Source organism: Chiloscyllium punctatum, chromosome 48, assembly GCF_047496795.1.
Source record: "Chiloscyllium punctatum isolate Juve2018m chromosome 48, sChiPun1.3, whole genome shotgun sequence".
In the NCBI taxonomy this organism is placed as follows: Eukaryota; Metazoa; Chordata; class Chondrichthyes; order Orectolobiformes; family Hemiscylliidae; genus Chiloscyllium; species Chiloscyllium punctatum.
Window position 1 is genome coordinate 48,710,360 of NC_092786.1, and position 18,484 is coordinate 48,728,843.

An 18,484-nucleotide genomic window follows, 5' to 3' on the forward strand; every position below is an offset into this window, starting at 1 on the left:
ACATTCCAAAGATGTCCAGTTTAGGTGAATTGGCCATGCTAAATTGCCATAATGTTCAGGGATGTGTAGGTTAGGTACATTAGTCACGGATATATGTAGAGTAATGCGGTAGGGGAATGGGTCTGGGTAAATTAGCCTTCGGAGGGTCAGTGTGTAGACTCGTTGGGCCATGTGGCCTGTTTCCACTCTGTAGGGATTCTATGATATCGGCGCTGCCTCGTGCTCCCACGAGGAGGTTGAACAGTTCATACACTTTACTAACACCTTCCACCCCGACCTCAAATTTACCTGGACCATCTCAGACTCCATCCTCCCCTTCCTCGATCTCTCCATTTCTATCTCGGGCGACCGAATCAACACGGACATTTACTGTAAACCGACCGACTCCCACAGCTACCTAGACTACACCTCCTCCCACTCTGTCCCCTGTAAAAACGCCATCCCATATTCCCAATTCTTTCGTCTCCACTGCATCTGCTCCCAGGAGGACCAGTTCCAATACCGTACAACCCAGATGGCCTCCTTCTTCAAAGGCCACAATTTCCCCCCAGATGTGGTCAACGATGCTTTCCACCTCATCTTCTCCACTTCCCACTCCTCTGCCCTTGAGCCCCACTCCTCCAATCGCCACCAGGACAGAACCCCACTGGTCCTCATCTACCACCCCAACCTCCATATACATCGTATCATCCATCGTCATTTCCGCCACCTCCAAACGGACCCCACCACCAGGGATATATTTCCCTCCCCTCCCCTCCCCTATCAGCGTTCCAAAAAGACCACTCCCTCCGTTTCTCCCTCGTCACGTCCACACCCCCCACCAACCCAACCTCCACTCCCAGCACCTTCCCCTGCATCCGCAAGAAATGCAAAACCTGCGCCCACACCTCCCCCCTTACTTCCCTCCAAGGCCCCAAGGGATCCTTCCATATCTGTCACAAATTCACCTGCACCTCCACACACATCATTTACTGCATCCGCTGCACCTGATGTGGCCTCCTCTATATTGGGGAGATAGGCCGCCTACTTGCGGAATGTTTCAGAGAACACCTCTGGGACACCCGGACCAACCAACCCAACCACCCCGTGGCTCGACATTTCAACTCCCCCTCCCACTCCACCAAGGACATGCAGGTCCTTGGACTCCTCTATCGCCAGACCATAGCAACACAACGGCTGGAGGAAGAGCGCCTCATCTTCCGCCTAGGAACCCTCTAACCACAAGGGATGAACTCAGATTTCTCCAGTTTCCTCATTTCCCCTCCCCCCACCTTGTCTCAGTCCCAACCCTCGAATTCAGCACCACCTTCCTAACCTGCAATCTTCTTCCTGACCTCTCCGCCCCCACCCCCAATTCGGCCTATCACCCTCACCTTATCACCCTCACCTTAACCTCCTTCTACCTATCGCATTTCCAAAGCCTCTCCCCCAAGTCCCTCCTTCCTACCTTTTATCTTAGTCTGCTTAGCACACCTTCCTCATTCCTGAAGAAGGGCTCATACCCGAAACGTCGATTCTCCTGCTTCTTGGATGCTGCCTGACCTGCTGCGCTTTTCCAGCAACACATTTTCAGCTCTGATCTCCAGCATCTGCAGTCCTCACTTTCTCCCATTCTATGATGTAAGCACAGTTGTCTGAAAGCAAAGCTTTATGACCAAGCATATACAACACAACATTCTTTACAAACGAATACAATATTTGTAATCTTCCTCAAAGAATGCAAGTATGGTTGGTATGAGAAGTGGAGTAATGACTTGTATATTACCTAATGCTTTGTTTCTCCTCATCTTGAAGTACTCAGTAATGACACTGGCTGAATAGTTAATTCTTACCTGCAACAAAAATATTTCTCAGGGGCTGACTCATAATACTTAAACCTGAAAAAGACTTTACAGCATTGGGTGGTATGGTGATTCAGCGGTTAGTATTGCTGTTTCACAGGACCTGGATTCAATTCCAGCCTTGGGTGACATCTGTGTGAATTTCAGTTGGGTTCTGTCTGTACCGGGTGCTGTTTCCTCCCACCGTCCAAATGCCAGGTGGCAAAATCAGAGTTAATGTTTTGGTTCATCAGAGGGGTGACTCGACCCAAAATGTTAACTCTAAATTCTCTTCAAAGATGCTGTCAGACCTGCTGAGCTTTTCCAGCAATTTTTGTTTCTGTTTTTGTTTCTGATTTACAACATCCGCAGTTCCTTCAGGTTTTATCAAAGGATAGGTGGATTGGCTGTGCTAAATTGTCCAGTAGTGTCCAGGATGATAAATACTGGTTTAAGTGAGATGCTTCTTGGCGGGTCTGTGCAGACTCGATAGGCGAAATGGCCTCTTCCTGCCCTGGAATTATTCTATAATTAGCATTGTAGAACTAATCTGTTGTATATATAATCAATGTCTCCCTCAGGAATTGCTTTCTTAACCATGTCTAATTACTGTCCCCCACATTGCCTAGATTCCCACAAGAGAGAAAGAAGAGAGATTAGGGCCCCTCAAAGATCAGCAAGGCAGCCCATGTATACAGCCGCAGAAGATGGGGGAGATACTAAATGAGTATTTCGCAACAGTGTTTACTGTGGGGAAGGTTATGGAATATATAGAATGTGGGGAAATAGATCTTCAAAAATGTCCATATTACAAAGCAACAAGTGCTGGATGTCTTGAAACACATAAAGGTGGATAAATTCCCAGGATCTAATCAGGTGTATGTTAGAACTCTGGAAAACTAGGGAAGTGATTACTGGGCCCCTTGCTGAGATATTTGTATCATTGTTAGTCACAGGTGAGATGCCGGAAGACTGGAGGTTGGCTAACGTGGTGCCACTATTTAATAAAGGTGGTAAGGACAAGCCAGGGAACTATAGACCAGTGAACTTGACCTCAGTGGTGGGCAAGTTGTTGGAGGGAATCCTGAGGGACAGGATGTACATGTATTTGGAAAGGCAAGGACTGATTAGGGATAGTCAGCATGGATTTGTATGTGGGAAATCATGTCTCATAAAACTTGATTGAGTTTTTTGAAGAAGTAACAAAGAGGATTGATGAGGGCAGAGCAGTAGTAGTGATCTATATGGACTTCAGTAAGGGGTTCAACAAGGTTTCCCATGGGAGTATAGTTAGATCTTATGGGATACAGAGAGAACGAGCCAATTGGATACAGAACGGTCTCAAAGGTAGGATAAATAGACAAAGTATTTTACGTGGGTTGTGGGAGTCCAGAACTAGAGGGCATGGGTTTACGGTGAGAGGAGAAAGATATAAAGGCACCTAAGGGGCAACCTTTTCAGACAGAGGGTGGTGTGTGCATGGAATGAGCTGCCAGAAGAAGTGATGGAGGCTGATACAATTACAGCATTTAATAGGCATGTCGATGGGTATATGAATAGGAAGGGTTTAGAAGGATATGGGTCAAGTGCCAGCAAATAGGACTAGATTAGTTTAGGATATCTAATCGGCATGGACGAGTTGGACCAAACGGTCTGTTTCCATGTTGCATATCTCTATGACTCTAAATGTAGAAGCATCACTCTTAGTCCTAGGGATATAATGACAATTGTGATGATTCTGCTCCTTTAACAAGGTTAAGTTGTACTGTTTTTTTTTCAGGAGGTCGTAAAGATAGACTCCGAAATGTCTGGAGTTGACCTACTTGAGAATGCTTTCAAGTTTTTTGAAAAGACACTTGTACAATGAAGAGGAGTGGCCAGTTCTGCCAGCTCAGCTTCTCTCTGGTTTGATTTGGTTTGGTTTTAGCAGTCTGGCTGTTTGTTGAAAGCAGGCAGTCAGTGAGGCTGCTGATCCAAGAAACAGTTGCATGGAAGAAGGTGTTCCATGTTGAGTACCTCTGCCATTTCTCTCTCTCCTGTAAGAGCCTGTATTTGATTTACCTTTTTTGCTGAGGGATGTTTGTGGGGATTGTTGCAGAAGTTTGGTACAGCATCACTGAGTTGGGATAATGTGTTGGATTTTCAGATAGGTTAAGTTATTAGGTATTCTGTTCTCTTTTATTTGCATTTCATTTGGTAATCTTGTAAATAAATTGTTTTGTTTAAAACTAAATGGTTTGACCAGCTGCATCTCTCCTGGAATATCCACTCAATATCTGCTTAAAACTAGCACAGTTTGGATCTGGACTACTTTCTTGAAATGTTTTGAGGGGGCGAGGGGTCTGACCTGGTTCATAACACTATTTATCCTTTAAGGTTTTCTCATACATTTGCTGTGCTGCTATTTATTACCATAACATCCTCATTTGTTTTGCCCCCTGGATATTTCATGTAATTTGTGTCGTGCTGTGAAAACAGGCACAAAACGTTAGTTCAGTGCCACTGCCATTTCCCCACCCCACACCCACCCATGATAATTTCTCCTGCCTCTGCTTCTTGACAAAGTCTCCAATGGCCAAATAGACAGAAAAGTCCAAACACAGGAACTATATGAAAGTGGCAAGTCGAATCCACAATTGGCTCAGTAGATGGAAGGAAAAAGACAATGGTTGGTGGCTGTTTTTGTAATTAAAAGGCTGTTTCCAGCGTGACTCTGCAGGGTTCAGTATTAAGATGCTTGCTTTTGATTAGGATGTTGAAGCCGCCATTAGACACATAAAGAATGGAAAAGCCAAAGGAGTAGATGGGAATCCGGTGGAGATTTTCAAGCTTGACGAAACTGAGCTTACCCGCCATGTCCATTAACTCTTACTGAAAATCTGCTAGAAAGAAGTGCCTGCCAATCTCAGGGATGCTGCCATGTACTGTAGGAACTACCAAGAAATCTCCCAAGATCATTGCCCAAAATCTTATTGGGTGCTGTCTCTCACTCTGAGGAAATCCTTCCAGAAAGCGTGTAGCTTCCGACCAAACCATGGAATTATGGACATGATTTTCATTGCTGGGCAACTCCAAGAGAAATGCCAGGAAAAGCACCAACCATTCTTCAGAGCCTTCATCAATCTGATCAAGGTTTTTGACTCATTCAATTGGGAATTGCTATGGAAGACCCTGTCAAAAGCTACCCAGTGAACTTCATCAATGTTCTCTGACTACTTCATGGCAAGTTATTAGCAACAGTCCTCATCATTGGTATTATTACAGAATCTTCTGAGCTCAAGACAGTGCTCAAGTAGGGATGTGTCATTGCCCCTGCCCTTTTGTCTATCTTCATTACCACCACTCTTCATCTGGTCAAGAACCAACTTTCCAGTAGTGTTGACATTGTCTATGGAATGGATCACAAACGCTTAACCCTCAGCTGGTTAAGATCTGAGGAGGAAACAACACCAACTTCACTTGTGGAACTTCAGTGACAACAACGTCATGTCGGCCTTCTTGGAAGTGAATCGTCAAGCCTTTGCAGAAGCATACCGAAGAATTGGTCTCAGCCTTAACCTCAATAAGACTCAAATTCTTTACCAACCTGTCCCAGGTTGAGTTCATGTTGAGATCAATGGCAATATCCTCCTAAACATGGATAATTTCCTTACCTGGGAAGCTAACCATCATCTAAGGCTGACATCAATGCAGAGATTCAACATCACATCAAATCTGTGAACTCTGCCTTTGGACATCTAAGGATGAGAGTCTACAAAGATCCTTATGTATAAGGCAGTCATCCTTCCAACTCTTCTATATGGCTCCAAAACATGGACTACACATAGGCATCACCTCAACACCTTTGAGAAGTACCCTTAATATGTTTGAGACTGATTCTTCACATTAGCTGGGAGAACAGGTTTATTAACACACGTCCTTGAAGGAGTTAATAGCACCAGCATCGAGGCAATGATAACCTAAAACCAACTCTGCTGAGCCAGTCACATGCTTAGGGTGCCTGATTTCCAACTGCTGAATCAAATCTTCTTCACTTAGCTCAAGGAAGGAAGTTAAATGGGAGGAGGACAAAGGAATTATTTCAAATACTCACTGAAAGCTTCCCTCAAGACATACAACATAGATGTCAACGCATGTGAACCCTCATTCAGATTAAATCAATTTGAAGGAAACACAAAGGGAGTATGAAGGGTCACAATTTTTCAAAAATACCTCCAGAACCAGGGGTCACAGTCTGAGGTTTTGGGGTGGACCATTTAGAATTGAGATGAGAAGACATTTCTTCACACAAGTGGTGGGAGGTAGTTGATGCCAAAACATTGAATGCATTCAAGGGGTGGTTAGATATTGCACTTGGGGCAAATGGGATCAAAGTGCCATAATTGAAATGAATGGCAGAGCAGGCTCGAAGGGTCGAATGGACTCTTTCTGCTCTTATCTTCTATGTTTCTATACCTGTCATCAAGAGGATATACAGAAAATGAACTGGAGAAAGGAATGTCAATAATCTCAAGGCCAAGGTCCAATTCCACCTTCCTGAAACATCTGCTAAATGTGTGATCGGAGGTGTGGCTCTAGGATCGGGCTCATCAGCCACACAAGGACACAAATCCAATATGAGTGACACGGAATTTCCTAGGTAGGCAATCATACTCATTAGCGATTGCTGATGATGACCCACAAAAACCCTTTGCTTTCTGCAGTTTTCCTTCATTTAAATACCATTTTTTTGTTCTCCCTTCTGAAATGAACAACTTCACATTTTAAACACGGAAACACGGAGGTTGTTGGAAAAGCTCAACAAATCTGACTGCAATTGTGAAAAAAAAAATCAGGTTTAACGTTTAGGGTCATGATCTGAGGAAGGGTCACCAGACCTGAAATGTTAAAACTGTTGCCAGACCTGCTAAGCTTTTCTGACAACTTCTGTTTTTGTTTCTGCTTGACAGCATCTGCAGTTCTTTCGGTTTTCAGCTTCACATTTTACTCCATCTGCCAACTTTTGCTTCATCTCATGTGCAGGTTTACAAAGAGAGGGCAGGAGAATGGAGCACCTGAGATCCTCATTTGGCAAACTGGCACAGGCACGATGGGCTGAGTGGCCCTCTTTTTACACTGTAACAATTCTGTGAATATCAATTTAGTGACAGTTAAATGCCCAGGCCTAACAGCTAAAGCTCTGGAAATAGAATAAATTTGCATTCAGCAGAAATTGCAATGAATGGGCTGCAAAAATAATTGTTTATTTGCTGTAACCAAAAGTACAATTGGAATAATCTCTGAGTTGTGAATGTTATGTATTTAGGATCATTAAAAACAAAATAATTTATACAGTTTCCACACTGTAAGTAATCTAAACTAATCTAATCTAATCTTATGATATTTGTACGAAGACAAAACAAAAACACGAGCCAGCCAGGAGTCGAACCTAGAATCTTCTGATCCGTAGTCAGACGCGTTATCCATTGCGCCACTGGCCCACAGGAACAAGGCAGCGCATTTCATTTGAGGAAGCTACAGGAAACAATGTCGTTATTTCCGTCCAATAATTTTATTTGAAACAGGTTTATTTATGATCGGGTGATGCGTGATTTTTAACTTTGTCCACGCCGGTCCAACTCCGGCTCCTCCACATCATTTTTTTTCATCAAGTAGAGTTAAAAGGCCAGTTAAAGGTTCGGTATTTACACCCTGTTGCGGTGATAAATATTGTTTTTTTTATTCACCCTGAGAAACCTGCAATTCGATCAAAACTCCCAGAGAAAGGGTTTGTCCCCATTTATCTTTCTGCTGCGATTCATTTTCAACGCGGAAGTGTGGTAAAAATGGAGTGGGGAAAGAATCACCTCATGTATTGCTAGGCTCCAATAAATCCCTCCCCCCATTACTGGCTTCAGCCGCCATTTTATTTAAAAAGGCTTCTTCTCGATCCGAGCAGCGAGGTGGGGAGGTGTGTGAGATTAACCAATCAGAAGGCTACAGGGTAAATCGCTGAATTGTGATTGGGCCCTAGTGACCAATGAAAGGGCAGAACCTCCTTATCTAATCGTATCGTCACATGGCCTTCCGTTTTAACCAATAAAAAAGCGAAAGCGTCTTTGCCCAATAGTCTCGGCGTATTGTCCCTGTTTCAACCAATAAAAAGGCAGAACACCGTTGTCCAATTATATTACCACATTAGGTTCCGTTTTAACCAATGAAATGGCTATCCCACGTTGTCTAATTGTGTTGGCTTCACCGAAACCAATGATAAATCAAATCCTTATTGTCCATTTGTATTGCTACCCTGACTTCATCTAGACCAATGCACAGGCAGATTCCAATTGACCAATTGTATTGCAGAACGGCTTGAGGTTTGGGCCAATGATGTGGTGCGGCTCTGGTTCGGCTTTCAACAATTGGTTTCAGCCCGGACCAATGATAGGGCGGTGCTGGGTAAACGCGGCCAATGGGATGGCCGGATTATTTGCGCGGGAGGTGTGATGGCGCTGTTGTGAGCTGCAGCACCGGGGGTAGGTAAATACTGAGGGGGAGGCTGGGGCAGAGGGAGCGACTACTGTACATGGGCGGTCAGACCCTACACCGTGAGCCTGGCAGCACGGTCCTACTGATTATCAGTAGTGCCCTGCCAGCCTGAGGTTAGACATTAACCTTGGTGTGTGTTGCTGAAAGCCATGTCCACTACATAATACACGATGAGACTAGCTTCTATGAGAAAAAGACATTGGACATTTATTTACAAGAAGCACCATATAATTATAAAGAATGCTGGGTTAGAGTTGTTAGGTGATGGTTTCTAATTTGCTCAGACACTTTTTTTTCTCTGTGCTGTACTGTAGATCTTTATCATTCTTTGAACTGATTACAAGACACAAAAGCACACAAGGTGACAGGCCCAAGTGCTGAAAAATAGGGTCAGATTTTGTTTCTTTATTCACTCATGGGATGCGGGCAATGTTGGCTAGCCAGCATTTATTGCCCAATTCTACTTGCCTTTTAAAAAGTGACAATTGGTGACAGTTGAGTAGCTTGCTAAGCTGATTCAGCGGGCAGTTTAGAGTTGACCACAGTCTGTGGCCACATTAAAACAACCGATCATGTCTGATCTTGGAAACTAAGCAAACTTGTAAACAAAAAGAGAAATTGCTGGAAAATCTCAGCAGGTCTGACAGCATCTGTGGTGAGAAATCAAAGTGTGTGATTCAGGCCTGGTTCGTATGTGATGGGCGACTGCCTGAGAACACCAGGTTTTGATGGGCCCTCATGTGGTGCAGTGATAGTGTCCAGACCCCTGGACTGAGAGACCTGTGAAATAACATCTCAAAATGTCACCCACATTAGTGAACCAGATGAGTTTTTTTTTGACAATCAACAACGTTTTCATGGTTTTAAACTAAAGCTCTTAATTCCAGGTTTTAAAAGAAATTTAAAATTGGAGGTGTAGTGGACAGCCAAGAAGGTTACCTTGGATTACAATGGGATCTTAATTAGGGGCTTTTGCCTGAAACGTTGATTTCGCTGCTCGTTGGATGCTGCCTGAACTGCTGTGCTCTTCCAGCACCACTAATCCAGTTTTTACCTTCTTAATTAGATGAGCCAATCGGCTGAGGAGTGGCAGATGGAGTTTTATTTAGATAAATGTGAGATGCTGCATTTTGGGAAAGCAAACCTTAGCAGAACTTGTACATTTAATGGTAAGGTCCTAGGGATTGTTGTTGAACAAAGAGACCTTGGAGTGCAGATTCATAGCTCCTTGAAAGTAGAGTTGCAGGTAGATAGGATAGTGAAGAAAGCGTTTGGTATGCTTTCCTTTATTGGTCAGATTATTGAGTACACGAGTTGGGAGGTCATGTTGCAGCTGTACAGGACATTGGTTAGGCTGCTTTTGAATTATTATGTGCAGTTCTGGTCTCCTTCCTATCGGAAGGATGTTGTGAAACTTGAAAGGGTTCAGAGAGGATTCACGAGGATGTTGCCAGGGTTAGAGGATTTGAGCTATAGGGAAAGACTGAATAGGCTAGGGCTGTTTTCCCTAGAGCGTCGGCGGCTGAGAGGTAAACTTATAGGGGTTTATAAAATCATGAGGGACATGGATAGGGTAAACAGAAAAGGTCTCTTCCCTGGGGTGTGGAGTCCAGAATCAGAGAGCGTAGGTTTAGGGTGAGAGGGGAAGGATATAAATGAGACCTAAGGGGCAACTTTTTCATGCAGAGGGTGATGCATGTGTGGAATGGGCTGCCAGAGGAAGTGATGGAGGCTAGTACAATTGCAGTATTTAAAAGGCATCTGGATGGGTATATGAATAAGAAGTGTTTGGAGGGATATGGGCCGTGTGCTGGCAGGTGGGACAAGATTAGGTTGGGAAATCTGGTCAGCATAGACGAGTTGGACAGAAGAGTCTGTTTTCTTGCTGTACATCTCTATGACTTTATGATTCTAATTCAAATTCTGTCATCTCAATTGAACCCAGGTTCCGAGATCTGGATCTCTCGATTAATGGCCTTGCAATAATACGACTAAGCCATCACCATCTCATGAGATAGATGGTTGATGAACCACCACACACACACACACAATGGACGGCAGTGTCTTTTCTTATGCTGTTTATAGAGTCATAGAGATGTACAGCACAGAAACTTACCATTTGGTCCAACCCGTCCATGCCAACCAGATATCCCAACCCAATCTAGTCCTACCTACCAGCACCTGTCCCCATATCCCTCCAAACCCTTCCTATTCATGTACCCATCCAGATGCCTTTTAAACGTTGCAATTGCACGAGCCTCCACGACTTCCTCTGGCAGCCCGTTCCACACATGCAACACCCTCTCTGTGAAAAAGTTGCCCCTTATGTCTCTTTTATATCTTTCCCCTCTCACCCTAAACCTATGCCCTCTACTCTGGACTCTCCCCACCTCAGTGAAAAGAGGGTCTATTTACCCTATCCATGCCCCTCATGATTTTATAAAGCTCTATAAGGTCACCCCTCAGCCTCCAATGCTCCAGGGAAAACAGCCCTAGCCTATTTAACCTCTCCCTATCGCTCAAATCCTCCAATCCTGGTAATATCCTTGTAAATCTTTCGAGTTTCACAACATCCTTCCGTTAAGCTGTGTTATGACTATCTATCTATAAAATTATGAGATATATTGATAGGTGAGTGGGTGGTAAAGTTCTGGTCATGGGCGGAGACAAATCACAGGTCTTCACATCAGGGCTGGTGGCTCCATCCACCCTCAGCATAGCAGGCTCTCTAGATCTCTGGAGTTTGGTTATTTTATGAGCACTGTGGAATACTGGAATCAGAAGTAAAAACAGAAAGTGCTGGACAAAATCATGTTTGGCAGCACCTGTGAACACAGGAACAGGTAATATTTCAAGTACAGTATGACTCTGCTTGCGAAAACTGGGCTGTACGTTAACTCTGTTTCTAACTGCACAGATGCTTCTAAACCTGTTGAGTTTTTTTGCATTTTGTTTTTCTGCCTGGTTATTGGTCGCCAGTTCTCTTGGCCTTCAGAACTGGGGAGGGTTGGAGGCTAAGGCAATACACAATTCTAATTTACTGCATGGTGTCATCACATTATCATGTCTGCAATGCTGCACTCCCACTCCATTAAGCAATCTGAAACTCCAAGGTAATGTATCCCAAACAAAGGGAGTCTCTTCAGGGTCTCAGGACAAACAGCAAAACAAATGGACAGCCCCTTTAAAATACAGCATATTTGGTTGTTCCAATTTTGTAAGGCTCTAGTCATACAAAATGGTAAACTGTTATAGAACTATCCCTGTGTGGGTGATTTCCCTCTTTATTCCACAGTCTCTATCAGAGTGACTTTCCGTCACTGACAAAATGAATTCCTTCTAATCACGAAGATAGCACTGTCAGGTTTCTGCCCTCCCCTCATTGTGACAGGAAGTTCCTTTTCCCCTTCCCCTGTCTAAAATCTTGTGTATTAAATTCTGTCATGTAATTATATGCTGTTCACAGCACAAAAGGATGTCACTTCCAGCATCCATTGTGTCCATATCAGCTCCTTGTAATAGCAATTCTCCCAGTCAAACTCACCTGTCTTTTCCCTGTAACTCCAAAATTCTCTTTTGAAAGCCTAAATTGAATCTGCCTTTAATATACTTTTAAGAATATCATTTCAGATCTTAAAACATGTTCTGTTTAAAAAAAATGTTTTCCCTCATGTCATTGTTGCTTCCTTTGCCAGTTATCTTTAAATCAATGTCTCTGGTTTTAGGGTTGACCATCTGATGATTTTGACTCAACATTTAACTCTAGAAGTCTGACATAAAAATAGAAAATCTAGGCTGGTGAACCAGCATTGAAAAGGTAGGTTAACATTTTCAATTGAACCCATCAAATCTCATATATATTCGGTCACACTGCAAGATTTAGTTATTCGCTGTGAATTTTGGAAATCAAAAATAAAATCAAAATGCTGGAAGTATTCAGCTGGTCTGATAGCATCTGTAGAGAGAAAAAGATAGATGCTACCAGAATTGCTGCACATTTCCAGCATTTTCTGTTCATTTTATTTTGTTTCTGGATTCGTTCTGTAGTAGTTCATTTTATGTGGTGTCCTGGTGTTTTTTTTGAGGGGTGTATGGAGGCATTGTATTAAATGCACATATTTCCATTAAACACTGAAGTAGCTTTTCTTTGTAGGTAGCATTTCGTGTTACTTTTATATGAGCCAAGATGGATCAGAAAATTTTGGATTTGGCAGCAGCTGAGGATTGTCAAGGATTGCTGCAGTTACTGCAGCACATGAAAGAACAGGAGGTGAGCAACTTTCTTTGCCTTATATAATGCAGCATTATAATATAATGTTAAAATATAACTGTTTCAACAAGACACTTTGAAGTTTAAATAAAATGTTTATGATACATTACATTCAAAAATATTAACTTAAAAGATACATGCATTATGATATTGTCCAAAATAAAATACTGGAAGTCTGAACTAAAAACAGATAATGCTGGCATTAAGTAGTAGGGTTTACACCTGTGGAGACAGGTCAGAGACCCAAACATTAACCTTGCTTTCTCTTCTACCTGACTTGCTGAGTATTTTCAACATTTTATGGTTTCATTTCAGAATATTTTCACCTGTTTCAAAAAACAAGTTTGAATATTATTGAGCAAGTACTTTAATGACTACTTCAGTCACGTCTCTTATGAGCACTATCTCCTCCAGATTCTGAAAACTTTTGAGGGCTTTTCACAGGCAATCCAGTATACGTGTAAAAAAAAGTTCCAACTGCAATTCCTATTGGTGTTTATTTGAAAAGGGGTTAATTGTTTATAGAAAAGTAATTTGTACACAAGTGTAATTTTGTGAATGAGATGCTTATATCAAATTCAGGCTTGTGTATATACTCTGACCCATGTTTTACTTTGCGTTTAATTAGTTAACAGTGTGACATTATAATTTGAATATTACTTTTGTTACAGGTTGGTGCCCTGATAACACGTTATGCTTTGAAAGGGAAGGAGATTGGAATGCTGATGAGAGCTATTTTTAAAGGTTGGTGCTCAATAATAAACAATATTTGTTTATCAAATTCCAACTTCAGGGAATGCAACAGTTTAATGCATTCCATCCCTCATCCCATCACCTTGTATTTAATTGGAACAAGTGCATATTGATCAGTTTATGGCTTATGGAAAGAAAGTATTTTTTTTATTTTTCAGCAATGTAATTGTTGTAATATAGTTTTGAAGTCAACTGAAAATGGCACCTACTGACTTCAGGCCAATATATACACTTAATGGGTAGAAAATAAATGAAAGAAATGTATTTATTGTAATTAGCCCTAATCTAACTGTATATGAGTCCTACCGTGAGTTAGTTATCGAATTCTAAACCATAATATGCAAACTACAAACAACACTGAAAGAAGACTAAATTTGAAGCCATATCCTGGAGTTAAAACAGTGCTATGCGATCTCTCTGCAGTATTTGATCCCCTACCTGTTAACCAGTAAATTCAGAGAGTTGAGTGTTGATATAGTATATCTTGTCCTTTTGTTTTGCCTTTATAGGTTCCCCATGTGTTTCAAATGAAGGAGTTTGTCTGAGGCTTTTTGTTTACAAACATTGCATGCAATTAGTTGAATCAGGAGATCTACAATCAGATGTGGCAACAGACATGATTGGTTTGCTGATGCTTGAGGTAAACTATGAAATAAATAGATGATGAGCATCTCTCTAACAAAACATTTAATGATAGTTGGATTATCTGCATTCAGACATGCTTGTTTGCTCTCTAGCCCCAGGTCCCTCACCACTCTCCAGCCCGGAAGCAGGTTCACTGAACAAAATATTTTAATGCTAAAAGCAGTTATCTGTCATTTAAGGATAAGGTATTTTATGTTCTAAATGTAGTCATGTTTTCAGATTAAGATTCTGCTTCTGCAGCTGCACTTGCTATTAATCCCTGAAAATTTGTACAGAATATAAGAATATCCATTTTTCGCACTGGCAATAATTTGAGAACATTAATGAAATGGAATTTGTTTTCTGTGAAAATAAGAAAAAAACTTTGTGATGTTCCAGTTGATGTTTTTGAGTTTATATAAGATTATGATCAACAAAGTATTTATTCACGAGTCGTGATTTGTTAAAATAACAAAACATACAGTTTACAAATGGAGGAATCAAGTAGAATTGTGACAATGAAAGTATGGTAGAGTTATAGTTAGTCCATTGGTAAAGTAAACAAAGCATAATGATTTTAGAGAAAATCAGTGCACTTTTCTAGTGAGAGAAGATGATGTGATGAGAAAACTAGGTGGTTTAGAAATTCATCAACCATAATGATCTCATGTTGTCCCAAAAAATGTTTGTATTTGCATTCAATTCTGATTTTACTTTTAGATTGTTATATTGATGTTGTTGTTACTTTTTTGTCTGTTCTGAATATCATTATGTAAGGAAGCATTGGAGTCCATAAGCTATCAAAGTTTTCTGTAAAGAGGGCATGAAGGAATTTAGAACAAGGGTAAAAGTTTTAAAGGGGAGTCATTAGAGGATTTAGAGCTGATGTTGGTCTGAAAAGACAATGATGATACATGGGTTGTATCTGGTGAGGCAAAGGGTTAACAGATAAATGGCAGTTTAACAAGTTTGCAAGATGGAAGATTGGCTTGGCATCCATTGTACTCATCAAGTGACTCCACTGAAATAGTAGTAGCAATATTATACTTAAATGCTAGTAAAGAAGCTCTTAACATTTATTACCTCCATGTTGCCTTATTACTGGGTATAGTACAGTATTATGTTAAATAATTTTTCACCGAAACGGCCTGTTCTTGTGACTATAAAGTGTTTATATAAAGAGTTAACAATGTGAGATTGTGGGTATCAGGGCATACATAATTTGCAAAATCTAATGTGATCTGTAGACTTTATGCACTCTGAAGTCTGAGGTCTTCTTTTTAGGCACATCAACTCCCTGGAGCTACTTTAGCTGAATTGGCAAGCCTGTATGTGGATGCTATCAAGGGAGGAAGCATTATCAATGGCAAATCACTGGATCTTTTTCCTACAATACTTACTGTTCTGGCCTCCCAAGAAAGCCTGAATTATGGTGGCGGTGAGGAAAGTTTGAAAAATATACTGAACAGCAAATATTAAATATTTATTGGTGTATATGCGTCTTCTCCATTTTTTGAACTTACCCAAGAAGCCCTATCATGTAGGTAGTATATTTCTAAGGGATTTTAGCCATCTGTTATGTATAATTTTACATATTTTTATTCTCCTTTTATTTGCTAGGTCACTTGAATGGAGAAGAATACAAGAAGCAACTAATCAACACACTGTGTTCCAGCAGGCAAGTAGCATCATGTGTGAGTAATCCAAAGTAACATACCATTAGATAGCAATACTTTAGGAAATTGGAAATTCGATCAAGAAGCAATTAGCAACATAAGAATATACAAGGAACTGGAGAAGTTCCTTGTAATTTAAGATTACTTGTTGGAAAATTCAGTTGCAATGTTCTTCTCCTTCCTATGTCTTCTAAAATTTTGACATAATGTGGAGAACTGTTCCATGGATGCCAGCACCCATCTATTAAGCTGTCCAATTAATTTGTCTTAATGTGTGCATGAGAGAGTTCATTTAGGGCAAGCTGTCAAATGATGGAGGTCTGATTCTTTCCTCTCCGACATCTGCAAAACTCTTTCAATCCGGGGTTTACTGCAAACCAATCAGTAATGGCATCAGAACTCCTTAATTCAGGGTGCTGAGGCCAGTTTTAGTGCCCCCTAAATGTTGCTTGGGCCAGGATCAGCTGACTTTACTCAGGCTAGGAATGCCATTTGAAACTCATTCTACAGTAAATTATTCTACATGTGTATTGAGCCTGCTCTGTACTTCTAGGAACATAATTTTATTTCTGTTTTTAAATGCTTTCTTTTATTTTCCAGATGGGATCCAAAATGTGTCATTCACCTCACATCAATGTTTAGGTAAATTTATTTCTATCAGTTCAATGACTAAAAAGCAACATTTTACCAAAATGAATTTCTGTAGCTAAAAATTAAATCCGTGTGTCCTTGTTTGTTCTCCTTCCCAAAGGGATGTCCCACTCAGTATAGAGGAACTTCAGTTTGTTATGATGAAAGTGCTGAGAATGTTGCCCAAGTTGGACTTGCAGGAACTGCCTCCACTTGTCTATCAGTTGCTTCTTCTCTCCGCTAAGGTAGGATGAAAAAAAAACAATATTGGCATGCTGATTTACAGCAAAATTTTACCATTTTGGGAAACTTACTTTCTTCAGGGTAAAAAGTCAAGCACTGTGTAGCAATGCTTCAAAGTGATGCTTGAGATGTTAATAAATGTAGTCTGGCTAAATATTGTTGAGAAAGCATTGTTGTTATTCACTTGTATGATAACGATTGCAGGTAAATTGTCCAACTCTTTACTTTGTGATTTGTTCTTTTATTTTATAGGGTTGTAAGAAAACTCTTTTAGAAGGGATCACAACATTCTTCCATCAACAGGATCAGTTGCAGAAAGAAGAACAGACAGGAACTGAGTGAGTTGTCACTCTTGTGTGCTAGCTTATTTAAAATAGCAAAAAGGTATTCCATTGGAATCTGTTCCTGACCTTATCTGATTGATGTTCTTGCATGGCACAGTTTTGGACGGCACGGTGGCACAGTGGTTAGCACTGCTGCCTCACAGCGCCAGAGACCCGGGTTCAATTCCTGCCTCAGGCAACTGTCTGTGTGGAGTTTGCACGTTCTCCACGTGTCTGCGTGGGTTTCCTCCGGGTGCTCCGGTTTCCTCCCACAGTCCAGAGATGTGCTGGGTCAAGTGAATTGGCCATGCTAAATTGCCCATAGTGTTAGGTAAGGGGTAAATGTAGGGGTATGGGTGGGTTGCGCTTCGGCGGGTCAGTGTGGACTTGTTGGGCCGAAGGGCCTGTTTCCACACTGTAATGTAATCTAATCTAATTATGGGTGTGTTCAGATCGTGAATATCCCTTGTCTTACCACCTCACCCAAATATGCACCCTGCTTCCCTCTGCTTAAAATTATGGCAGAGATTGCAAGTTTGCTGTTTACCCAGGCTATGTTATCACTTTTATTTTTGCACAGAAGTGTACTTTTGTTTTCATTTTAAAGGTCCATGGAGTTGGAGGCTGTAACAGTGCCACAGGACCAGCTTTGTCATGTAGAAGGAACAGTCATTCTTCATATCGTGTTTGCTATCAAACTGGACCATGATCTAGGCCGTGAACTCATCAAGTATCTAAAGGTGTGATGGAGTGTCCAGTTTCTGTCAGCACATTTTGCCTTTTGTCTTACCAAGAAACCTAGGTAAAAGATTGTTCTGCCAGACATACAAAAGAGATGGGGAAGAGTCAAAGGGATGAAAGTATCTTTGAGATGCTGGTAATGGTTTTTAAACACCTTTAGATTAAAAGCAAAAGGGAAAATTGATGTCGGGCAATTAGCAATTATGAAATTCTGGGAAAGGTTAATTTTATGCACTGCAGTATCTTTTCAATATTGAAGATTACTGGGAAGAAGAAATGAGTAAAGAGTAACCTGTTTAAAACTTCAGATATTTGAGAGGCAAATGGAGAACTTGCAAGGCAGCTTTTTTAAAAATCAAACGTGTGCTAAGTTTTTTTGTTGGTCAGAATGGTTTTCTCAGATACAGGATTATATTCTACTTCAGTCAAAAGTGCACATAATTCTATGCAATGGAGACATGGTTTCTGAAAGCACCTGTTCCATTGCTCTTAATAATCAAATTAATAATCTTATTACACCTTGATAAACCACTGATGTTTATCACTGATGTTTATAAAATATTGCAAAACATTCTGAATGAATTAAAAGCTTTTTAAAATAATTGCCTGTGAATTTAAGCATTAAATTTATTGAAGGAGAAATTAACTCTGGTTGTGCCATTTCAATTTTTAAATCTAAATAATGTAATTTGTCAGAAGATTGCACTTGGGTTGTATTGGCATGTTAATGCTTGGTGTCTTACAGTGAGGATAGCTGCAGTTTTAGATGATTTTCTTTGTTGTATTTCCTTTGTGAACCCTGCCAAGTGCAGCAACATTATTGTCTCTCAATCGGATAATGAAATTGGGAGGGGCTGGAGACAGTCACATCACTAAGGT

The 18,484-nt window shown here is 41.0% G+C and overlaps 1 protein-coding gene and 1 non-coding gene across 5 annotated transcripts in view; one reads left to right on the forward strand and one right to left on the reverse strand.

Moving 5' to 3' along the window:
• Positions 1–7,227: 7,227 nt before the first annotated feature.
• trnar-acg (transfer RNA arginine (anticodon ACG)) lies at positions 7,228–7,300 on the reverse strand. Its single transcript has one exon. It is a non-coding gene; the product is annotated as a tRNA-Arg (tRNA).
• Positions 7,301–8,237: 937 nt separating this feature from the next.
• fanci (FA complementation group I) overlaps positions 8,238–18,484 on the forward strand; it is a 66,244-nt gene continuing 55,997 nt past the window's right edge. For 2 of the 4 annotated variants that reach the window (XM_072565155.1, XM_072565158.1), the window contains exons 1-11: positions 8,259–8,332; positions 12,071–12,162; positions 12,499–12,615; positions 13,287–13,359; positions 13,878–14,008; positions 15,277–15,430; positions 15,613–15,670; positions 16,269–16,310; positions 16,420–16,543; positions 16,794–16,879; positions 17,472–17,604. In XM_072565155.1, the coding sequence (XP_072421256.1) occupies positions 12,532–12,615; positions 13,287–13,359; positions 13,878–14,008; positions 15,277–15,430; positions 15,613–15,670; positions 16,269–16,310; positions 16,420–16,543; positions 16,794–16,879; positions 17,472–17,604 (885 nt within the window). In that variant the 5' untranslated portion in view covers positions 8,259–8,332; positions 12,071–12,162; positions 12,499–12,531. The other 2 variants (XM_072565156.1, XM_072565157.1) reach the window with 2 other exon arrangements.